General features: G+C 35.7%; 1 protein-coding gene across 1 annotated transcript in view; it reads left to right on the top strand.

Moving 5' to 3' along the window:
* Positions 1-22606, top strand: part of LOC149800786 (uncharacterized) — a 35815-nt gene extending 13209 nt beyond the window's left edge. The window contains exons 2-6 of the mRNA XM_089954770.1: positions 9784-10027; positions 12470-12574; positions 15546-15884; positions 17515-17847; positions 19610-22606. Of these exons, the coding sequence (XP_089810896.1) occupies positions 9784-10027; positions 12470-12574; positions 15546-15884; positions 17515-17847; positions 19610-19800 (1212 nt within the window). The 3' untranslated portion in view covers positions 19801-22606. The remainder of the gene's footprint in view (positions 1-9783; positions 10028-12469; positions 12575-15545; positions 15885-17514; positions 17848-19609) is intronic.
* Positions 22607-27185: the final 4579 nt, after the last annotated feature.

The raw sequence follows: 27185 nt of genomic DNA, 5'->3' as shown, positions 1-27185 counted from the left end.
CCATTCGCTCTCTACCGTAACGGTAGACGGTACTACCTGTGAAGGTTGACCCAGAGTAGACATCTACACATGGCTCCATCTTGAACTTTCTGGTGAATCAAGTGGCCGAACAGATATGCTAATCCAGTGGCTGTGATGGCAGATGGCAAGAGCTGTGTGAAAAGTGCAGCACATCAGGTTACTTACAGCAGGAACTGATGGTCATCCACTGCATCGGGACTCATCTCCAGCCGTCTCGATATTGTCGTAGCACTTGGTTCCGACAGGCCTGTACGAGAGAACGACGGAAAGTTATGCAGCTATGCGCAATGAGTTAAGCAACTGATTTAAGAAAATGATATCGTTCATAAAAGAAACTAATCAGGACTTGTAACTACATCGAGCGATAAAACAAGAATCAGCTTATGGAACTTACAGTCACATATAATCTAACAAATGGCTACATCACCATTGTTGATTAACGTTTAGAATATGAACGCCAGTGTTAAAACTATGGTATGAATGTGTCACCAAGCAACGAAAACAATTTGTACAACAATAAGAATAATATTTCATCCACATGTAGGAGGTATGTATTATTAATTTTCACAACACTGAAATTGAATTTTGATTCCTAAATCAAACATGTGTATGTCATGGCGTCCATTTGACAATAACGACGTATTTTCGATTCCACAGTTGAGAAGTGGTCAAAGAGCAACCCGCTCCTCTCAATTTTCAGAATGTTTCTTGAAGAGCCTCCCTATTTCCTGCAGAACAATTGGTCCAGAAGCTTTGATTCCTCACTGCCAGACTTCAAGTAAACCAATACCGTCCTTAGAGCCAGCGTTACCATTCATCACAATTCAACAAAACGCAATCACAGCAACACAGCTCTACAATTGAAGATTGATATCCTAAGACTGCCAAAGTCCTGAAAAGACTCGTCCATTCAGATAAAACAATGACAGTGTACTATATAAGTGCTCTGGTTAAGGTGAAATCCACGGCTAGAAAGATTAATGTGATCGCGTTTCTTACTGCGAGCACTTTGTTCGTGCAGCAATGGGTAAACCGAACTCGGTATTTTGAAATAGCTAAAGACGAACATAAACCATCTTTTGTTAACGCTGTAGGCGGAAACGAAACCTGACTACAGCTTCGTTCATATATAAACCATTGGCATTAAGTATACACAATTCCGTGACAAATGCAACATCTATGAAGACATCTTTCAACAACATCATTAATATAACTGTCCAGTGCAAACACAGAGACTTGCAAGACTCATGTCTGAGCAATTAGGCAGACGAAAATGTAGTTCTGCGCAGACATGAATGAAATGAACTTCTTTAATGCTTTAAAGACAATCTACGAGTCACAGTTACCAGGAACATCTCCAGTACTGTCAGCACTACACTGCTCATCGGCATAGTAAAGATGCTTTAAAAGATGAGCAGGAAACGTCAACAACATCCGCAATCAACAGTCATCAACCAGTGAGACAAATGATTCACTGTGCCTATAGGAAATCAACAAGTCTCTTCCTGACCACTCCACTCTGACTGAAGCTGAGAAAGCAGTTGACCTTCAATCAAATTGCAAAGCACCTGGAGCAGAAGCAATCTCAGCAGAAATCCCTACAAAGCCGGAGCCTCTCACTTGGCAAAGAAACTGTCTGAATTCTTCTAGTCAATGTGGACTCAGGAAACTATACCCAAGGAATGAAAGCATATACCCAACGAGTGAAAGCATACATTCATCTTCCACCTGTACGAGTGGACACACAACATAAATCCTGCAACAACCATTGTGGAATCTGCTTGATGTCAAAAACCAACAAAGTCCTCGCCATATTTCTTCTGAATAGCCGTGTTCACATCAATCAAATGATCCTGCCAGGGTGTCAGTGTTGTTTTAGGAAAGGACGAGGAACCATGAACATGGTTTGTGCAACTCACCAGCTCCATGATAAATGCCAAGAACAGAACGCCAACCTGTACACGACATTCATCGACCTGACAAAATTCTTTATGGCAATCAGCAGTGAGGGTCTTTTGAAGAATTTGGCAGAATTTGGTTGCTAGAGAAATTCGACAATTCCACGATAGCTTATTCGCTAGTGTCATCTATTAAAGCAAGTCATCTAAACCATTCACAGTCACCAATTTTGTGTTGGCTTTTTGTGTTGGCCACGTCCCTTTTCAGTATAGTGTTTTCTCCATGTGTACTGATTCCTTCTGTGACTATGATACTGGGATCGAGATCAGATACTGGACTAATAGCAAGCTATTCAATCAAAAGAGATTACAAGTGACGATGAAGTTACAAAAGAGACCGTTCGTGATCTCCTATATGCTGACGAATATTCACTAAATGATAATCTATGTCCGACATGCAACAGAGTTGGGAACATTTCTCTTCACAATCACCATCAAAAACACAGAGGTTGCGCATCAACCTGCACCAGCAAAGACATTACTTATCAAGTTGTATCACAGCGAATGGACAAACCCTCCTTGCAGAGGACATGTTCACCTATTTAGGAAGCGAAGTGTCACATACAGTATACATCGATGACGAAACGAACGGCAAAATTGCTACAGCAAGCGTGCTTTTGGTAGAATATGCGCAGATATGTGAGAGCGCGGAGTTATCAGTAAATCAACAAAACCGACGATCCACAAAGCCTTTGTAGTGCCGACCCTTGCTGAATCCATGCCCAACAAATACAGCGTACAGACGCCATGCAAAGAACTGAAATATTTTGTCACGTGCGCTGCCTAATGAAACTAATGAGCATATGATGGAATGACAGGTCTCAGATACTGAAGTTCTCACACGGGCAGGCATTTTAAGCATCCACACTCTGCTGATGAAACCACGAATGAGATGAGCAGGCCACGTCAAGAGGATATCAGACTGCCAAAGAAGATTCAACTATGAGCTGAAAGATGGAAAGCAATCTCAGAGTGTTTAGAAGAAACACTTTAAAGATTCCATCAAGTCATCCTTGAAACACTTTCACACTGACCTTCAGGCTTGGGAAGATCCCGAACAGGATCTTCCACCGGGCTCAGTCTCAACCATGTTGGAGATAAAGACTTTGATCTTACGAGCACTGCAGAGGAAGCACAAGAGCGTGAGCAGCCTAACTTTAGAAATGCAACACGTCCTCTAATGATCAAACGAAACCAAGTGGCATCTCCCGTCAAGTGCATCGCCTACAGATCAGAGCACAAACTGGCTTGATCAGTCACTCACGTATTCACGGAAATCAAACACGGAGTGACGTAATGATCATTTTTGAAGTAGAAGGACGAACAACATTTTCCCAACTCATTCATAGTTACATTATTTCATACCTCTAATAACTTCTATAGCAAAAATATTAACATATATTTGAATAAAGACAAATTTATTTTAGTCATATCGAATAACGCTAACCTTGGTCCAGTGTCCGTATTAGTTTAATCATATCAAATAACGCTAATGTAGGTTCTGGGCTCATGGTTTGTTTTCTCGAACGATGCTCAAAGTCAAGCCTAAATTCTGGATATTTTGATATTATGTAGCTCAGATAAAAATAAATTTGTAATAATAGAAATGGCAAAGTCTTTTCTGCGAATACTTTCTCTTCTCTTTGTCAAAACGTTTCAAATGATTAGTGTATCAGTGTGTGTGTGTGTGTTTGTGTGTGTGTGTGTGTGTGTGTGTGATAAGGATTCTTTTAACGTAGTTTTAACAATGTTTCAGTCATATTGCTACAATGTATGCAGTGTGACAGCTTATAGTGATGTCTAGCATTGGGGCATGAAGCCGCAAAAAATGTAGCATTATGTCCCACCCAGTAACATGATCCTGACGCTAGGCCGACCATTCCTAACACTAACCTCTTAATGCTGAGTGCCTAGCCAGATAGCTGTTAGTACCATTTTTTAAAATAAGTTTTTGGTATGACTCAACCATTGCTCGAACCCGCGACCTCGCGCATCCAAGGCGGACGCTTAAACCACTACGACACCGGAGCGGTTAGTGCATCATTAGGAAGCAAAATAAAGATCATGGCGTCGTGCGCAATATTTTACACATATGATCATTAGTAAATTTATGATTTGCCTTGGTATTCTCTTCAAGACGGATAAGATGCAGTCATGTGACTTCAACATTTTCTATAATGCATTTTAACTTATCGTTAGATTAATCTCCCTTGATATCCAGTTATCTCGCAGGATGCATATATATATATATATATATATATATATATATATATATATATATATATATATATATGTAGTTTAAGCATGCTAAAGTAATAGTTTACATTACTAATTATGGAAATGTTAAACACTTTAGTGTTTGCTCACCGTTGATTGGATCAGAGTTTGATTTTAGAACCTAGTAAAAAAGGAAAATATATTTTAAAAAACGAATATAACATAATGCTGCAAAGGTTTTTATTCTAATGTATCCCAGGACCTGTGCTGGCACCACAACATTACCTGCCTTATCAACAGCCCAACTATCGGTCCTTTTGTTTCTTTATTTACTCCAACCGTCCAAGCAGCCAACCAAAACTACATATAAACATCTATTCTATCGGAATGTAAACTGTATACATTAAATGTCCTTGCAAGACTTGAACGAACTTTATGCCAATCAGCTGAGAACCTTCATTCTCTTCATTAAATGCTATTTTCACGATGTCCATTGCTTGCGTTACAATTGCTAGAGATATTTACATGAATTTCGTTTGAAAGATAAAATTTAGTTAAATATGCTCTTTGTTGTCTATATTATGTGTTCCAAGGGAAATTTCTGATGATTTACCCTTTTATTTTCGTAGTTTTACTCTTGTACCTTCGATATCTGACAAATCATAGTTATCAAGTAACGTAGTTACAACAGAGCTTATGGTATATACCTGTTAGGTAATATAGTTATACACCTGCAAGGAAATAAACCTCTTGAAGAAATCCAAAGATCACAGGGTTACAGTAATTTCTGTATGAAATTGCTCATGGATGAAAGTCTTTATGAACAATATAAAATCTTGAACGTTTGTGATACTTAGACTTTAGGTACAGAAAGGTAATTATTATTAACGCCGTAGTTTTAAAACTGACGTTTTGCAGTATCCATGTGCTAAAGTTCAATAAGGTGAAACCAGGGATGCGGAGCCCTTTGGGTCGCCGAGTGGTCTAATGCGCTCGCCTTACCGATCACTGGCATCGCACCTCTGTCCGCATGGGTTCCAGTATCGGGCTTCGTCAGTGTGGGTATACGAGAGAGCTGCCAGTAGTTTCCTATGCGTCAGCGGTTCTTACTGGGATTTTCGCTGGCTCTTCCACCACAAATTATACTGGCCGCCGCGTATAGCTTATCTTCCGCTGAGAAATGGCGTCAAATCCTAAACAAATCCCCACCAACTCTCTCTCTCTCTCTCTCTCTCTCTCTCGCGTGCTCTCTGTGCGATAAATATTAAACATTTTGGTTATTTATTCTATCTAACGACGGATTGAAAGCCATGATCTTTACTTTGCAATTGTTTGTGTTGTATGTCAGAAGTAATCTCTTTAAATTTCATTCTTTTAAAGAGCATTGCTATCACCCCTTGTACTTAACTTGCTTCTTCCTGATATGCAAACATTGTGTTAATCATATTTCAAAGAATATAATTTCCCGTTAGTTATGAAAGTATTATTAATTTGCCATGGTTGACCTTACAAACAACCAAAAAATAGGTCAACAAGAACATTACGAGGCAATAATTGTGTCAAAGAGGCCATGACATAGAAGAAGAAATAAATAAAATAAAAGAGCATCGTGAGTCCGGTGTATTAATAATATGTAAAATCTATGAGAAAATAGCAGCAACTCTCTACTGGCACGATTTGGTCCTAATTTAGTCATCAGAAGTACTGAGATTCGTCAATAGTCATTTGATGCAGTCCTTCAAATTCTCTATTACTGGGACTGCAAAGGCACCACAATTGATGTCAGTGATAGGTCAGACTTTGAAAGTTCGGGTGTTTTTCAATATCGATCGCATTGGTATCTATTATGGGACTGCGGAATACATGCAAGATTTACTTTCCTCTGACAATGAAGACATTGACAAGGTTCAAAACTTCGCATCTCCAAAACAGAATGTTTTAAAGTGCTCCAATGAACATGCGCTATTTTACGTTTCCCAAAACCAAACGGGAACGTACTTTAATGAAGCATTTTACCTATAATTTCCAATCAAGACGAACATTACGCCAATCTTAGCAAGTCATCACAGCCAAACAAAGTAAAAGGATGCAAAGTTTGAACTAGTTTATTTAACTCGTAACACACAACTACATGTCAGCTAAGCTGATAGAAGTATATATAACAACCCAAAAACCTGCATTATAAATTGCCAGATAGCAAGAGCGTATATTTAGCAATGATAATGCAGAGTGAGATAAACGTAAAAAAGCGTATGCACATTGGGACACTTAAAAGCTTCTGTTTTTGGAGATAAGCAGTTTTGCACCTTGTCAGTTTCTTAAGTTTCGGAGGTAATTAAATCTTGCATAAATCCCATAATTCCTCAGCGGTTGTAATCAGTATCGAAAAACACCGGAACTTGTGAAGTTTGACCTATCATTGACATCAGTTATGGTATCTTTGCCAGTCTCAGTAACGAAGAATGTGAAGGACTGTGTCAGTTAATTTTGACGAATCTCAGTACTTCTGATGACTAATCCATGTCCAAATCGTTGTCAGTAATATAATTATGACCGTGGCAGTAGAAAGCTGCCGCTATTTTCTCATGTATTGTACATAGCGTTAATACAATCGGAATCAAATTGCTCTATTTCTTTATGTATTTATTATTTTATGTCATGGCGTCTTTGACACAATTATTGCCTGGTAATGTTCGTGCTGACCTAATTTTAGGCTGTCTGTAAGGTAGACCATGGCAAATTAATAGCACTTTAACAACTAAGGGGAATTTATTTTCCTTGAAATATGATTAACACAGTGTTAGTATATCAGGAAGAAGCAAGTTAAGTACAGACGGTGTTGGAATGGCTCTTTAAAAAAATTGGAATTTATGTAGATTTATTATGACATATACCTTGAAACAATTGCGAAATAAAGATCATGACGTCATGTGTAATATTGCACACATATGGTCGTCAATAAAACGTACGATTTACCATTTTATTCTCTTTGGAACTGATCAGATGCAGTCATGTGACTGCAATATTTTATAGAATGCATTTTAAATTATCTTTGGATAAATCTCCCTTGATATCCTGTTGTTTCACATAATGCGCAAATATGAATTCGCAGTTTTAACATGCTAAAGGAATAGTTCACATTACTATTTATCGAAATCTTAGAAACTTTATATTGTGATCGCTGCTGATTGGCACAGGGTTTGAGCTTAGAATATTTAAATAAAAGGAAATATGTGCTTCAAATAAACAAATATAACATAACGCTGCAAAGGCTTTTTTATTTTAATGCTATGACCTATGCTGGCAATAAAACATTACCTACGCTATCAACTCTTTTATTTATTTGCTTTTGACCGTCCAACCAGCCATCCAACCCTATTTATCGATATATATTTTATCAGAATGTAAACTTATGCTGTAACTATTCTGGCAAGATTTAAATAACGTTTATGCCAATCAATTGAGAAACTTCTTTCTCTTAGTTAAATGATATTTTCACACTGTCCATTTAATGCGCTTCCAAAAAAAAAAACAGTCCAAACAACCAACTCACATATAAACATATACAGTTGGTGTCCTTCCAAGACTTGGACGAAGTTTAGGCCAGTCAGTTGAGAAACTTCATTTTCTTCATTAAATGCATTTCTAACTGCCCGTTGTATACGTTACAAATCTTTATATATTTTGCATGAATTTATTTTCTAAAATACAACTCACCAAGTTAAATATAATCTAGTTCGTTTAGGTTCTGTGTTTCAGAGGCAATTTCTGATGATTTCTCCTACTCGTGTTGTAGTTTTACGGTTTTACCTTCGAAATCTGACAAGTGCTAGATACCAAGCGAGGTGCCATTATAACAGATGTTATGCAATGCATTTATACACCTGCAAAGAAATAAATCTCTTTAAAAAAAGCCCATTGATGACAAGGTTTAAGTAATTTATACGAAAACTTGTTCATAGATGAAAGACTTTATGGGCTAGCTGCAAACGTTTACATCTATCATGTTTACCATTTAGGTAATTTTTATAAAAGGCTTATTTTGAAAACTTTCACGTTTTCCTGTGCACAGGTGCTAACGTATAGTAAGGTAAAACTAGATAAATGGTATTTCATGTTCCTCGTTTTAGTAATTAACCTTGAAATACATTTAACTCATGTGCATACTCTCTCTCTCTATCTCTCTATCTCTTGCGCAAAAGTGAACTTTTGTGTCTTTATTCTATCCAGCGCCTGATTGACAACGGACGTTTTTGAAATTGACCTGAGCCTCCTACCACCTTAATCTGGTATTGATACAGCCTTTCTAGTTGTGTCCAATATTCTGTCTGTCTCTCTATCGCTAAGACTCATTCTCCCATATAACTAGGTGTGTAATTCTGCCTTTGCTTTTTAATGTTGCTAACAAATTTGTTTTCTTACAATTATAACAGGGGGTTCTTTCACTATATCTCAAACAAACTAAAGGTGCACAAGTTTCCAAGGCAATACTTGCGGTAGATGAGAATTTAATGAAATATTTACCACTAAAGGTGGAATGTGAAATGTTTGACCTATTAATGTCGTTATTTTATATAGAGAGAATTGTAGATGACGCCCGTACTGATCTATAGATATTGCCACATTCTGAAACATATAAGATTTCTTCTCAGACAATACAAAATAGGAATCTCTCAGAGGTAACTTAATGACATAGAAGCCCGTTATGGAAACAATCGGCATCGTTCGTCATGATTTATTAAATGCATGTACTCTTGGTCTGGGAAAAGTGTGGATAAATCAAGCTGTTGGGATCATAAAGATTTTCTTTTCTTTCGTCAAACAATCAGTTTTACAATACTGGCAATAGAGCCAACGAATGTTCAGGAGCTACATGATATAGAAATGTGCCTTCAAAGTATGGCTATAAATGGTATATGGATATAGTAAAAGTGAACAGATTTGGAAAATCCCTTTAAAAACAAGGACATCTGCCCGTAATCTGGATATTGAATTTGGAAGATGGAAGACATCACATATATACTCCGCTAGATTAAAAAACTTGCATTTTCTTTGCATTGTGCTGGAAGATGGGTATCACTTCGATTATATTTTATTGCTTAATACATACAACACAATTTATCATAATGTTCTCATAACATTACTAAGCAAAGTATTTTGAATGATACTTATATTTTGATGATACTTTCTGTGTTTTCTCCCAAAAGAGTTTGCATTTACGCTCACTCATGTGATTTAACAAACATATTCTGATGTATTTTACAGGTGACACATTAATGTGTTTTATATTTATAATGTATCATACTCAGTATAAATGCAACCAGGTATGTTATATGCGTATATGTGCGTCTATATATGAAGATATGTATGTGTGTATGTATATGCATTTACTGAGAGTGAGTCATATGTGTATGTATGTATATGTGTGTGTTTTCCTTTTTTCTTGGCATTTGTATTAACTGACTGCTCTTTTGTTCTTTGTAACGCATATGTGTCTCTCGATATTAACTAATCCAACAAAGCAAATCTCTGCAAATTCTTTCTCAGCCTTTGAGTTTGTCTAATTTTTTCCGTATTTCTTTCTCAGGAAGGAGATAGCGGCTGCGATGGAGATGGTTGTAGCTCGAGCCGCAGATGTGCCGAACAAAGATCTTCCACATGCTCTAGTACGAGTTCGATTGCACAGCGCTTCCTCGAACTCAAACGAAAGTCTCCCAAACGGCTCCGTTACATTTTCATAGCGGTCGGATTCATCTTCGCCGTATTTATCGTTCTCACAGTTACACTTATTCTTCATTTTCTAGATGCTTACAGTGGACCGCGTGAATCGGGTATTATTTGTTTTGCTTTGTTCTAGTCTGTTGGGTGTATGGGTGTGGGTTTTTGTCATCATTTAAGGAATACACGTAATTCGAACGTGCACAAATAAGCAAGCATTTGCGAGAAGTACGTAAAACGTCATGACATGGTGCTTAGTAAAGGTTCATTTTCAACATAATTATGATTATGAGATCTAGAAAAATGCGATTATTTAGGAAATGAGGTCCCTTAATAATGTTCACATTTAGGGCATATTGGACAGTAATATGAGTCACAAATACCTCGTCTGGACTAAATCTCACAAGAGCACGCAAGACTAGTGGAGGATTAAAAAGTTACAGAATTCAGGCGTTACGTCACATAAAAGACATTCGTGAGAACCTATAGTCACCTTTATCTGAGAAGGTGACGGAACCCGGATGGAAATGACTCGAAGGATCTCGAACAGAAATGGAAAATGAAAAAAGTAATGTAGCAGGAACATATATTTTATAATGTTATATTATCTTGTTTTAATTAGGCAGAAGTATGTATTTTATTATTTTATGAGATTAATGTTTATTAATGAGTGAAATAAAGTCATCAGTTGCAATTATTGTGTTATCTCATTTTACACATATTTAGCCATTTAGGCAACCTTGAACCAGGGTTACCTATTCGAGTTTTGTTCACTGAGCAATGAAGTTACCCTGATTACTCTCCATGCTGGGTTGGTCTATTGTATGACAAGTGGTGAGTAACTTTCTGATTGGTTAGTTTGCTACTTGTCTGTATAAGCAACATAGTATGAACAGCATATAAGTGGTGGTCAGTCCATTGGAGCTTCTGAAGGATCATGACATTGCATTAAGAAAAGTGCCTGATGATTTATTTGCTTCAAGGAAAATGTGGCTTGACCTTTGTCCCATATGATAAGGGTATAACAGAGCAAGAAATGTATCTATCTCCATTTATCAACCTCATGCACAATAAAACCCAATTTTTATAACAAATACTGGACTTGTAGCGTCTATTCTGTGAGTAGAAGGCAAGTGCTGCAAAGATAATAAGGAATTATATCTTTAATGATATTTATATTTATATAATCGTACCTTTTCGCTCAGTTTTCATCACATCTATAGCTGTATAAGTTTCAACATTTTCTCTATTCATGTGCGAAAGCACAGAAAATATTTGTTTCATTTAAATTAATAGGTTTAATAGAGCTCTTTATTTATTTTATATTTCATTCATTATAAATAACTCTAACCATAACCTAAACTACAAGTCACATTACGATATGCTTTACAGAGATTTAAAGTTATGATGGTACAACAAAGCATGGGATGAAACACAAAAATAGGGTATATGGAAAATAAAGATCATAATATAGCACACGATGCAACATTCACTCTAACTTCAGATGTCATGGTGCATTTGTTAATGAAAAAAGACATCTGCGAAAGCAATGGACGCCTAGATCTATTGCAGAGCTATGTGACCGAACCAAGAATGAAAGGATCCCGTTGATATCGTGTGTGATCAGAAACAATAACAAGGGAAATGTATCAGATACATAGAAAAAGACACAACTTTTCAGTCATTCACTATTCTAGTTCTATAAGTCTCGCGTGGTCTAGTGAGATGGAGTCCGCATAAAAATATTAAAAACATCTGATAAATAACCAGACTTCCCACAACATCAAATAATAATCTTTTCTAGACATGTTTTCTGTGATCATTTAAGCAAACATGACTTAAATCAAAATTGAAAAGTGACAGTACATGCTTTAAACAGCGAATTTTCAATGTATGTCATTGCAGGAGGGGTGCCTCAATCAGATTATGAAACTTTGTATACGTCGTACTTGGCGTCATCTCAAGAGACCAATGATATCTTGTACGAGATTAATCATTCATGTTTTCTGTATATGCTGTATGCCGATTATACGACAGGTTTGAGAAACACATGCAGTAAGCACTATTTGCGGCTCGTAAAATCGTCACATAGGTCGAGTCAAACAGAGAACTCGTCGGAGAATAAAAACCCATGACGAATACCACCTGTCCTTAGTGTCAACTGTACCAAGAAAGCTAGTTTTTCTTTTTCTGAAAACTCTTTTTGTAGAGGAACAGCATAAGTTGACGTCGAATGATTTCAGTTCAAGAACTGTTATGGATTAGCTTATGGGAAACTTAAACTCGTAGAACAATTAATATCGATGACGGACTCAATTTGTCTTAAATGTTTATATCCATGTTGTACAAATGAATAAAATTCCACCAAGGTGAGATCTTTAAACCATTGCACAAAATCATTATTCTCTTTTGACATGGTTCACAACCCATGCTTGGGAACTATCACCAGAAAGTCTGACAATGAACATTTGCTATATAGCGCACTTGTATATTTTTAATTTAAGTTTAATATATCAACTGTTTTATTTTTTAAAAAATGTCTTCTTTCTTTTCAGACCGAGAAGTGTCGACATTTACTGGTAACAACGATGATATATATTCCACGATAACTACAACGAACAAGGTTTTCACAACAAAAAGTAGCAATACGAAAAAAGCAGGTATGCATGCTGAACGTGACTGGAGTACTTGTTTCGTATTATCAAAATTCATGGAAATAATTCATATTTACATTCATTTTTATTTGGTTTATCAGTCCAACACATATATGCATGCATGCATACATATATACGAATCATTTTAATGACGATAATAAAGGACAATCCAAACACTGCAACCTGTGGATCAAATAGTATTAATCACATGATCGCCAGCGGTGGGGGGTTGAGATGATGCTTTCTTTAATCCTTATCAATAAAATAAATCTCAATGTAACTGACAAATGTTTTTGCCATGAAGATCAAGGCGCAAATTAATCTGCATAATAACATCTCGTTCAGTCAGACCTCTCGCGTGGCTCCGTGAGATCTTCGCCGTTCGACTCATCGACTCTTCGTTCGATATATATTCTATAATTCGCTTCTCAGTACTGAGCATTCATCTGTGTCAAAATTCCCCGCAAACAATTATATGTTAATTAAACAATAGACAAAATTATACAAGTTCTTGTAAATTATTCGGCATCTTTTTATAAGGGTCTGAACTACAAAGCAGCAACATGCCATGGGACAAGGATTTCACTTTCGGGACACCATCAAAGCCTAATCACTCTCTGTACCAGTACAACACACAGACAATCACACCATAATCCTCATATTCTAAAAAATTAACAGTTTGATTTTAAATCGGCAGAAGGAAAACCTACATCCATGCCATACTGAAGCAATACTCTAAAAACAGATTGGACCTATACTCTAAAAATAGATTGGACCTATATTCGCGGATACTGGCCAGGAAGTAATTATTGTGGTGCAGTTATTGAACCAGATTATTTTGATACCCTAGAACTAAATTTAACATATCTTCCCTAATTATAAGAAGTTTTGAAATCAGTAAAACTTTTTATCAAACCCAGAATGGTTAGCTACCTGAGCGTAATTTACGCGTGACACGATTAAGTATTTTATTTATTCATTCATTTATCAATTTAGAGCAATACATATAGGCTGCTTGGCTTTTATAGCCTACCATTGTATTTCGAACTTGAGATTTAAGGCGTGTACCCAAACCCTTACTTTCGATCAACGAACCAATGAGATGACCTGCGTTACCTGCATTATTGGCAAAAGCAGTTAATGGGCAGTATATGCACTCAGCCAATTAATATCGTCTTATGGTGTTTTTACGGATGATATGAACATCATTCGAACAACATATATTATGATGAATACCATGGTATAACATTATAATACCTAATGATTAAGACAGGATACAACGAATATTATGATGAATACCGTGGTATAACATTATAATACCTAATGATTAAGACAGGATACAACGAATATTATGATGAATACCATGGTATAACATTGATAATACCTAATGATTACGACAGGATACAACGAATATTATGATGAATACCATGATATAACATTGATAATACCTAATGATTACGATTTGATACAACAAGTATTATGATGAAAACCAAGGTACAACATTGATAATACCTAAATATCAAGACAGGATACAACAAATATTATGATGAATACCACTGGACAACATTGATAATACTTGATGATTAAGAAAGGATACAACAAATATTATGATGAATACCATGGTGCAACATTGATAATACTCTATGAGAAAGATGGGATATATCGGCAGATTAAAAAATCCTAATATCTGCTTTCATTTTGCTTATTGAAAAGCTTGTTTGATTATTATATCTTACGTCAGATTTGAAGCAATATCTATATACTTATTTACTAATTTCGTCTAAACACTTAATTTGAACACACGTTCATGACCACTGCTACATCTTTACCTGTCACTGTAGTGTAGTTTATGTTTTGTGTTGTTGTTTGCTTTTATAACAAACTAACATCAGAAAACTTACTCGTTAAATAATCAAGAAAATATTATCAGTATAAGACACATAACATATTATCCGTATAAAACACATAACGTCAGTATAAAACACATAACATTAGTATGAAACACATAACGTCAGTATAAAACACATAACGTCAGTATGAAACACATAACGTCAGTATAAAACACATTACATCTCTGGATGCATCAACAGAAGAATGAAGATCTCTATCACATCCGTTTCCTTTCCAACCGTTTAACTAACTATGTGAAATAGAGCCTGAATTTTATTTTTAAAGACTAGATAGGGATGAATTTTTAAAACTTTTAATCGTTACTTTCATTTACATTTAATTACCTGCATTTCCTAACACGAATTTTGAGAAATCAGAAAGCGTCTGTATCATAAAAATAACAAAGTGTAATTTTCTTAACATAGAATGCTTTTTGATCATACATAAAACAACGTCTAATTTTCTTAACATAGTCAGAGAGCGTTTTTATCATACAAATAACAAAGTTTAATTTTCTTAACATAGTCAGAATAAGTTTTGATAATATTAATAATAATAATAATAATAATAATAATAATAATAATAATAATAATAATGAGGACTTTGTATAGCGCCTAATCTTTAGAAGCTATAGGCGCTTTACAACATTAGACAACACCTAAAAATATATATAATGATATGATTACAACAAAAAAACACACCATGAAATTAGAAAACAGAAAACATGCTGAAAATATTTAAAGTAAGGAAACATTATTAGGTCTTTAATTCAGTTCTTGCAGTCGAAATAGGTTAGTTTTAAGAGCGCTCTTGAATTCGAGCTTTATTTTCTTAAAATCGTGTAAGTGAGATCATCATTCTCTGGCTCTTGACCTTGTAGTTTTGTTAAACATTACAATTTATGCCATTTCAGATATTTCTAGATTACACAGGAAAGTTAATTCTTTTACATTTATCTTGAATGAGGGAAAAATTATTACATGCTATATCATTCTAAATTAGTACATATAAGCAATCTTTTTTCAAAATCATGTTTGACATTTACTAAAACTGAATGATTTAAAATTGTAATTTCACTTTGTTACAGTCATTAGTATGTCTAATATCGATATTCAGCTTGACGATGGACCTGTGAACATAACCTGTGAAGTTAGCCATATTGAAGACTGGACCACCTTAAGCATTCTGCGCATGTTCAGAGATATTCCGGAACCAGTTGTCATGGTCGAACGAACAGACTCTTCGGTGCCAGTTGTCCACACGCTTGTAACAGCAAATATATCTACAGAAGTTGTCCAATCATCAGACGGTAATCTGTCGTTGACCATCAAGTTTGCTAAAATGAGATGTGAGGACATTGCTAATTACAGCTGTATTATAGATTCAAAGCGTGGATCACAGAAAAAAAGCGTAGCTAATATCACGGGTATATATATATTACATTTTTATATAATACAAATTGTATTTTGTCATATTAATATATGACACTTATATTTTTGTTATATTATTATATTATGCATACGATTTTAATATACCATAATATGATCAGTCTTTAAACATGCCTTCCTTTTTGTAGTCACCATGAGTTGCGTTTGAATGTATATTAAGCATATTTGGTCACGTGTCACCATTTGTTAGATGAGTTAGTGCAAATAAGATTTGATTTTTTTATGCTAATATTTATAAAGGCTCAAATGTTGAAGAACAAATACACAATTTGATTTTTACCATTGGACATTATCAATACGTAATATCTGTTCATCTTAATTTGTTTAAAGCATATCAACTCTCTCAGCGATATGTACACTTTAGAAAAGATATATCAATATGAGCAAACATAAACAGTAGTTGTTACGTCTTTTGCAACCATTTTGTGCTACATTTCCGCACCCATGTTACCGTATCGTTTCTGATCATTTAAATCGCCTATCATATCATTCTCTATTCCTACCATATATATACCGATAATCAAACATCTCTTCGTATAAGCTCTTAAAGTTGAAAACAACGTTCAGACCTCCGGTTCAGCGCACCGTTTCATACCCTTTCCGTAGCGTTCCAGTAGCATTTTTCATCGTGGCGTTGCGTCTACATAGCGTTGCTACCATTTCCGTACCACTTGGTAACGTTTGAGTGTCAAATTCATTCAATACCGTTTCTCATGTTGAAAACTACGTTACAAATACTGTATTGATCTGCATGTAGGATATTGTCGCATAGCAACTATAAATATGTCAATTTGACATACTTGGGATCTCCAGCACATTCAAGGTCAGATTTTGTGTTTGATTAGAGGTCAAACAGGATATCTTATTTCATTATGAATGTAAGAAAAAGTAGAAAACAAAATCGCGTCTTGATTTATGGACTTGTCGCCGGAATACTGAGAAATGCAAACTGAGACGCTGATGGTTTCATTTCAGCTCAAATTCTATTTTGAGAGAAACGTTTTCGTGTTTAATCAAATCTAAGTATATTCAATACCCTGCTAATACATACAGCTTTGGATGTATCAGTACTAAGGAACCTGGAGACCTTTGCACCATGAGTTCGATCATTAAATTGGGTTCTCTTTCAGTTAATTAAAAATGGCACAAATTTGTTTTGTGTCATTTTTATATTATGAACGAACGTGCATTCAATTTACACAGACTGTAACTTTAAATAGACTGGCGTTTGACTCACATAGGTTTCAGGATTTACTTACGTTTGATCCCACACTTAGATTGCTGCCATCCAATCACGAAAAAGTATTCCAGTTATTATATCCGGGGACATAATTCTGAGATTTAGTGTTATACTCGAAAGGGATCATCGGTAGCTCAGTTGGTAGTGCGTCGGTCTCGTCATTCAACAGTCGCGGGTTCTATACCCGTCCAGGCCATTCAGGGTCGGCTGCCTCGGTATGTCATTGAGAAAGAACTCAGCTCCCATTTCCTCATTATAATATTGTTAATTGTGTCCTGGAGGTTCCCCTAAAAAGCAGCAAGCAAACTTACTCGAAACGTTTTGAGAATGAGTACGTGGATGTTTTTCTACTGCTTTTTCTTTTGCAGTCAGCTTACAACCGCCTCATCTCGATGTTCCACACAACATAGTCGAAGATAAAGATATCTCTCTTCGGTGTTCTATAGAAATCTTTGGCAGCGAAGGTTCTATAGTCTGGAAATTTAAGTCTCCGAACGCCAGCAAGTTCGAAGATTTTATTATTCAACCTGCAAACAGCAAGCAGGTCGGGAATTGTAGTTCAACTCTTCGCAGTGTGATGACGTTCACGCCGACAAAGTACGAAAGCGGGTCTGTCTTCCGCTGTGAAGTCCAAGGAGCTATCCAGCCTCCATATGTGAAGCAGCATCTTCATAGCCAGGCGGAATTACATGTCGTAAAGAGTGAGTAACATACAGATTTCTTATAACCATGCGACAGATAATCATCATCACATTTATTTAATAATAATAATAATAATAATAATAATAATAATAATAATAATAATTGTATCATTAAATAAATTACTTTAGGTTTGAATCTATGCGGACTATTTTCTTGCATGTCTCTATAGTTTCTCGTGTAGGTAACCGGTAGAATTATTGAAATACTATTTAGTTTTATATCTTCTATATGAACATGGACGTACTGAGGAAACCGAAATACAAAGTTGTTAAGGCAGCCGTTATTTATTATGAACAACCATTGTCACCATGTACTCTAGACATTTAACAAACTCAGCAAAACTTTGCGGAAGGCATGAACTACAGTATGCATTTTTCTTATTATAGAATACGTTTTCTTATAGACTGCAAATATAATGAACAAACAAAAGTAACTGCCTCAATATACTTTTAAAGTTAAATAATGTTCTATATATCATGTCAATTATGTTCTACATCTCATGTCAATCGTGATCTATATCTCATGTCAATCATGTTCTATATCACATGCCAATCAAGTTCTGTATCATATGTATTCTATCTCTGTTTCTATTATTCAAGATGTATTGTACTTTGTTCGGATTTTTGCAACACAACCTTTCGTAAACTATTTTAGGCATCGATTGGCAAAATTACACCGGCATGTAATGCATTATTATTGCTCTTAAGCTATGTCCCTTGTATTACAAAATGTGTGTTTTCATAACACCTGTATATTTTCTGAAAGAACTTCATACAGTCGTTTTTGGGACACTAATGATTGGTTCAGTGTGACGACAGCCCCATGTTTCTTTGATGTCCAAAATATTATAGTGAAATTGTATCACTGTAAATGGAATGTAACGATTTAAGTTGATTTAAGTACAAAGGATTTAAGTTTATTTAATTAACAAAAGACATGATCATTAACTGATTTTATTGAGATTCATACAGCTATCGTATTCCATAGTTTTCATATGCTAATTTGTCAGACACACGTTTGCCATCATGCCCTGATCTTGCCAGTGTGCGTTACTTTCTGTGCAGAGTGCACTGAAGTTATCAAGTCAACATAAAATGAGGTACATTTTCAGAGATCATGTGAGCTGGATAATTGTTGTCGTTACGTGTTCAAACAGTTCCATGCTGTGTTTTTAATAAAACAACATTAGGACCAAATTTGTCATGATAAAATGGCTCAGCTTAAAAACTTAACCATTCCAAAACTGAACTTCAACGATAAATAATAATCCAAGTGACCTCAATCACCTCTGTGAAATAACATAATGGTGCCAAAAGCGCATTGGATTCTCTCTGCCTCAACCGCAGTATGTAATCATTGTGTAGCAAAGTAGATGATTTCGGCATGATGCAATCTTATCATGCTCGGAACATAACTCGCATGCAGCTATTGCAACTTGATAATCCTTTATATCGGCCATAAAGTCCTTTCTTTAAGCAAAGACACCCTGATTTAAAGTTAAAAGTACAAAAACAACACAAATAATACAAACACAAGGCCTTTTCAATGACTGCCCTTAACAGCTGCCATATTAGTACAACATGCATGACACACACACACACACACACACACACACACACACACACACATATATATATATATATATATATATATATATATATATAGAGAGAGAGAGAGAGAGAGAGAGAGAGAGAGAGAGAGAGATTACTTTTAACTTATAATCACGCAAGAAACCTAAGCATATATTGTATTTTCTTTTAGAGGATTTCTGCGCTGATCACGGACAGTTTAGTGTACATCCTCATCCACGTCACCCTTGTAATCTCGTCATCTACTGCATGAGTACAGGGCCCCTAATATACGAGATTGAATGTGGTGAAGGATACTGCTATGACACGGAGAAAACTATGTGCCTGCCTGTACTTCGAAAAACAAAAAATTCTACAAAGTAAACATGTTGCTTCCATAGCTAATGCGCTTGATAGTGCACATAACATATCCTGGAGGCTGGCATGCATTTTCAATGGTGGGTGTCAAAGATATAATTCATTGATGCCAGAAATGTAACCATTTTGGAGTGGACGAGGCCCTTATAAATATTCCCGTGAACCATTAAACAGGCAGGTCATATTTAACATATCTCACTGTTCTTAGACAATCAACAGAATCATACTTACGGCCACAAGCGTCAAATGGCTACACTGAAAACGATGATCAACTGTGAATGCCGCACGTGCTGTATCAGTCAGCTATATAACACGGATAAAAGGTGAAAGTATAATATTTCGTGGTTTAATAAGCAACTCGCAGCGAAATCACTTAGGCAGGGTACCAGTCCGACAGAAAGATTTTAACAATTTCATGTTTTACTAGGATGCGATTGAGTAACGACAATATGTGTAAATAGAGATTCGAAGATTAAAGCCATTCGAGTTGGATAAAAGTGTTTGGTCAAGCGGGTGATGACCTTTCGTGTGTTATCTGATTTGCTAGCTGAAAGATCTAATCTAGAGATGATATTAACATCAAAACACGATTTTCCAGCTGCAATACCAACGAACTAATATCAGACCGCAAGACAGAGCGCAACAGCAAGATAGATTCACCATCAACACTAGTTTTATCCAACTTCCTCATTTTCATTTTTTATGTTCAATATGATAAGTTGTGTCAAATTATCTTCCGGTCCTTTATTCTGCATCCTCCAGAGATGACATTCGTTTTTGTCGCCTTTTTAAAATTATATGCGGGTGGTTCATTCCAATAATTTGTTCCAAAATGGCTAATAGCTATAAGAAATAGCACTCAGAGTCATCGTTTTGTGGAAAAGGTCCAACAAAAATGAAAATAATATGTACATTGTTCTTGAATCTAGTCCACTTAACCAAGTATACAAGATATTTACACGGACATGGAGATAGTGTTTACTCTCATCTATTATTCTTAGTATGCGCGATCTACTAACAGGAAAGATGAAGAGATTTATAAAAGTATTGACATGCGTAGCATCGAACTATCAATGGCAAGAATACAACACATTGGTTAGATCTCGAGTTTACAAACGTTTACTACGTCATATTATTTCGCAATGCTGTTTATTTGATCTCATGGATTATTGTGAAGCGTTCCACAAAAGAGACAACTGAAATATTCAATACCGCATAGGAATGATGCTGACTTTTCAACATTATCATACACAAAAATATACTATCAGAAATATACATAGATGAACAACTTTTCAGAACACCAAGCGTCGGAAAAATGTACAAAAACAATTTTGACGTACTCTTGTCAGACTTGTATTAGGCAATTCTGCAGTTCATTTTTTCAATCCGTAGTCTGATCTGAAAGCCAGTTCCCTATACTAGCCAAGATGGTAGGAATATTAAACAAATAGTTGCCACATGAATAATGAAATCGGTACATAATATGCACTTACATGCAAGTAATAATTTTGTGTCTGCATTTGAGTAATGCGGTTCAATATTTTTCAATTTGAAGATTTTTAAGAGAATCTAATGACATACAACTTTATTATCTTTACTAAATTTAGGGAAGAATTAAAATAATTATAATATTATTATTTTTAGCGCGAATATCAACGCCGTTTCAACCGCGGTAAGTATTGGCGTATGTGGATTATGTAAATTAACATTACTGTTAGCATAGATAAAGATTGCAAAAAACATGTAGTTACAACTTTTGTCTACCTTTCTAAAGTTTGCTTCCACCTTTGGAGACAGTAGTAGCTTATGAGTATTTGAAACAATAAATTAAGAAATATATCGTCTTAGGTTATAGTCACAATTATAATTAGTCCACGTATGTCCACATTTCGGGGGCCGCTCCGGTGGCATAGTGGTTAGAGCGTCCACTATGGATGCGGGCGGTCGCGGGTTTGGACCCTGGCCAAATCATACCAAAGACTTAAAATGGTACTAACAGCTGCCTCGCTTGGCGCTCAGCATTAAGAGGTTAGTGTTAGGACTGGTCGGCCTGATGTCAGGATAACGTGGCTGGGTGGGACATCATGCTACATGTCTACAGCATGATGCCCCAGTGCTAGACATCACTATAAACTGCCACTTGCAGACATCGAAGCGACATGACTGAAAAATTGTTAAAAATCAAAATCACACACACACACACACACACACACACACACACACACATTTAGGCTATAACTTATCAAATACTTCAGCATTAAACTTAAAGAGTTTTAAAATATTAAGATAAATTTATTAACTCTATTAAAAGTTTATATTTTTAGGTTAAGTCTATTACTAATTTAGTTTGACATAAAAATGATTATATTTGTATTACTTTGGATAATTTGTTGACTAATTCTCCTTGTATTATGAAATGGATTTAGTATTTCGAATAATATATTCATGGAAGGAAAATATCTAAACGAGCTTATTGCGATGTCAAATGATATCGCTGTGTATTGAGAGAGTATGTGTGTGTTTTGTTTGTATGTTTGTGTGTATCGTGCATGGTGCTTACTTTACAAAGCAAGCACATGCATCCGAATCAATCAAAAGCTGTTTTTTGAAATCACGAACACCAACACATCGGCTGAAAATGAAGTAATGGAAATCGGTAGACGTTAGAATTATCGGACCGATCCATTACATGCTTGGATTATGTTATGAAATGCATGTTGATATCTGTGAAAATTGGTTTTAAAACACCAACCCACCTACCTTTAAGCTACAAGGAAATCCAGAATTGAAAAATAAAATAGATATTTGATCATTCTCCATCGTGTCATTTCTTCATCATATCTTTTTCAAAGCTGCAAAATTAGATGTTAACCAAAACCTTGAAAATAGTGCCATGTTATCGATTCTGCTAATTACAAATCTAGCAAGGAAATATTTATAATCATAATGATTTCCTCTATATGCAAGAATTTTATCTTCTAAACATTTTATAACTAGTCGTGTGTGTTCGGTAAACCGACTCCCTTTCATGCGTTGAATGGCATTCTTTGGCAAGATATATTTCCAAAATGGCAGTCATACAAACCTAATTAATTCTATAACAGACATGCTTTGTATAATGACAATGTGAAGAAACTCTTAAGAAAGTAAATGATGATCTTTCGTCACATTTATAAAGTTTGTGGAGAAAAATGAATTGCTTAGTATATACGCAGCGTTATATACGGGCATCAAATCAAGTCAGCTGCAACTACAGTATAGACCGAAAAGAAAGTGACAGCCAAAATGTCACTGTCTTTGTTAAACAAAAAAAGTTTCTCACATTGGGGCATTTTTTCAACTTTACTTCCAAGCCATTTTCACATAAAACTTTGCTTTGATTATTCTTTCAGCCAATGGAGGAAACAATCTATATCAATCAAAAACTAATTTTCCAAGCGAAAATATGTCGCCTAATCAAAGAGATTCTATCAGTAACATCGGTGATAAATAGACGTTCACTAATAATACGGATGTTCAATCCGTATTGGACTTTTAGTAATAATTTCACTGTTAAATCAATATTGGATTTTCAGTAATAATACGGCTCTACAGCTGGCAATAATAGCTGCTTCATTCACTCGATTAAGTTCGTCTTATGGGCAATATATTAAACCCTGTCTTGAGACAGATCGTGACAAAATTATGACGCTTGTAATTAAATATTGTAAATTATTATTATGAATCAGAGGTATGCCATATGTGGATTGAAAGGGTATAGTTAAAACAATACCGGGTCAACCTAGTTTCTTCCTTCCAGACCCCAATGAGTCAGAGTATGGAGTTTGACCCGACTTCGAAACGAATGCTAATTATAATGTATAGTTCATTGAATCATTGCATGCAGTGAAAATTACATACATTCCCGTATGAACGGCAGAAGAGCCGTATGACTGACAGAAGAGTCGTTCCATTTTAACTGACATTTAAATCATTATTTAAAAAACAAGTTATCAAATTATTGACCTAGATGACAGACAAGGCTCTTGTCACACCTGCACAGAAACACTCCAGTATGTCGCTTTGTCTCAAAACATAAATAAACCCCACCTGTCAGCTTTTTGGAGTAGACTTTTGGCTTTTGCTAGACGGCAAAAATGTACTATGAGACTTCAGGACAAATTCACTGTATCGAAACAGTTCACTCATCAGCAAAGACGCCATCAACAGGAAATCGAAATGTCCAAGTACACATATGACATGCGCAGGACTGATCTATGGGTGATTTCCATTGGAGCTTATCTAAACGTATTCTCTGAAATACATTCAAATCTCCTCTAAGCACCAATCTGAGAGAAGTGAGTAATGTTGTTTTTAAGGGACAGGTGATTTTTTAATAAAGGTTTATTTCTATTATTATTATCTATAAAGGATATAGAAAAGGCGACAGTTGATGGCATATGCGTGCTTTAGAGAGGTAAACGTTAATCCAGGTGTGGGGATTATGTGGTTTCTAATCACTCCAAAGCATTGAGAGCACGCCCCAACATTTTCCTTATGATATGTACCTTGATATTCAAAGGATATCGTGTGCAAATCATACACCGTCGCAGGGCATAAACTTATCAAGTGACTTGTTCTTGGCCGAAATATTCCCATTTTTGTAGTGTGAACTTACTAGAGAATTTTCTTTAACCGAACTTGTGCAAATAACTTTATAAAGGCATCACTACTTTTGACTTTTCCAGGCGTCCGGAAGGGTCAATTAGAACATCGTCAGTCTTGTCAGTCAAATAACAAAAGAAAAACCCTATATCAAACTTATCAAATTTATATGTATTCCTAGAACTACATCGGAGGTTATTACTCGACTTGATCGTACGTGATGTTCCAACTGCGGCAGCGCGTGACTGTGTTATCCGCCATTCTCCAGTGGTTTCCATCTTTTCACGCTTATCGCTCCATGGAAGTATTTCTGAGATAAATGTTGATAAAGAAATCACAGGGTGTTTCAATTGCCCTGCTACGTTCATTTGTGCACATCTTGTATCTTTCTGGATTTAAAGAAAATGTTTACATATTTCTTGTTATCCTAATTTTTCCCTGGAATTTTAAGCTGACGCTTACCACAAAGACTGTGGAACCATTACCGTCTTTTGTGTTAGCGGGGTTTATTCCTATGCAAGAAATGCGAATACAAAAGATTTCATAGGGCGGCGAGAAACACGGCAAATATGACAGATTATCAATACAAGTGGTTCATTTATGGCAACTCAGTAATGGTGAGTGAGCTGCATTATTGTATACAGAACAAAACGAACTCTTTGCATTATGATCATATAGTAAACCTTTGTGCGGACACATATTGTGGCCGAGGCAGCAACACAGACCTTATTTTTAGTGGTGCAAACAGACGAGAGAATGATAAAGCGGAAGGGTACAAATAAATCCGCAAATAACATGAAAGGTATATTTAATCTAGTTTTGTCCACAGACCCAAATGATATGCCAAACTTTTGTGACTCGGATTTAAAAAAAAAACGCCACCTGTATATCTAATTAAGCCGACATGGAAAATGTAAAACATTCAGTTGACCATTTTAAAGTCAGTCCCAGTGAATGCTCTTTATACATTGCAACCTTTATTTACGCAAACTCAGTCATCTTAATAAAAGTGCAAAAAGATACCAGACATTTTCTGATAAAAAGATACCTCTTCCACAAACGTCTCTCCATAACCAAGAAAAATCATAAATAAACAATGAACAAAAAAGTGTACTCAAAACACAGCCCTGTGTAAACCCCACAGTACAATGAAAGTCTTCGGTTAAGCCGTCGCTTGAGATTATCACCTGGCCGCAAGGCAGGGTACATTAAGTTTAAAATTGTAGCACCTTTCGCAGCGATATGTTTTGAGGAAAGAACATCCAGAATTTAACGCGTTCTGTCTTGTCGAAGGCTTTAAAATATGTACAGATACCCCCTCCTCGCCCGTCCCCCATTTTCGATCTATATTTATGTGTGATTGCGGAGTGATTTTGCTATCTGTAATTAGGATTATCCTACTATTGAAAAGAAAAATGGGTGACCTGGCAGACAAATACACAAAACTGCATTCCTGTTTTGTTCCGAGTCACCGGAAAGAACGAGTTTGATACGGCGTCGGGATACGTAGAGGCCATCAGGCTAAGACGTATTCATAAGCCATATCTAGACCAAGAGGTAGTTCTCCGCCCTTTCTCTGACATTACCGGTGGCAGAGACCAACAGTGTCTGGCAGTAGTTGTGATGGAGGTTTTAGACTCCTGCTCTTTCGTATTATCGGCCGCATGCTTGCAATTAATAAATTTGATTTCGACTGACCTTTGCATGCGGATAGTATGTAAAATCATTCTTCTTTTGACCTATGGAATTAAATCCTTCAGAACACTCATTGTTTTAGTTTTAATCCCTCTCAAAACATGACACATGTGCATCCTTTATTTATTGACATGAAATTTTAAATTGCAAATGCGTGCGTGGAAGGCAGCATCGCCCCAAGGTAGGAGTAACAAGCAAAGACCGTCTATATTCCTATTGATATAGTCTTGCAAAGAAAACGTGATAGCACGACAGAGCATAAGTTTCAAACCTCCATCACAAATACTGCCAAACACCGTAGGTCTCCGCCACCAGCAAGGTCATTAAAAAAAGGCAGATAACTACCTGTTGGTCTAATGCAGTATGCAAGAGGGCGTCAAAGTAGACACCTCAGTATTTTGAATCTGGGTATGTGATACAGAAATACGGATTGTACAGCTCTATCAAACACCGGATCTGGCATGTGAGATTAAGTGGGTATGAAATAAAAATAATTAACGGCATATAACCCTCACGACAGTTATGTCGAAAATATTTGAATCTATTTTACTGTAATAACATGAAGTCAGAATTTCTGCATTTGCTTATGAAGAATTAATTAGAAAGCATGTGCTTTTAATTAGGACAAGAATATCCTGTAGTAAGACTTGTATCTTAAAGCCTCTTCGGAGCTATGATATTCGTCTTAATTTCGAATTGTGGACAGATGGAACAAATTACTCGTTAAATATATTACATAATTTTGTTCTTAATGGCACATTATTGCAGTTGTTTATATCTATTTATTTATTCATAAGACACCTGTAATATTTTAAGTATTAAAGTACATTTATATATTATTTTAGATTAGCTGCATGGACCGTTGTGTCTGAAATTAGTTGATTAATTAATTAATTAATTAATTGCTTACTTAATTAATAATAATGCTACTACTACTAATAATAATAAATAAAACTTGCTGTTGTGTTCATTTATGACATGTATAAAACTGATGGAAGCAGTTCTATTTTTGTCTTCAGGCTGCGTACGAAATTAGTACCCACTGTATATAT

Source organism: Sinohyriopsis cumingii, chromosome 4 (assembly GCF_028554795.1).
Source record: "Sinohyriopsis cumingii isolate HCF-2022 chromosome 4, ASM2855479v2, whole genome shotgun sequence".
NCBI lineage: Eukaryota > Metazoa > Mollusca > Bivalvia > Unionida > Unionidae > Sinohyriopsis > Sinohyriopsis cumingii.
The sequence above is the reverse complement of the archived record's forward strand: the minus strand, read 5'-3'. Positions and strand labels throughout refer to the sequence as shown.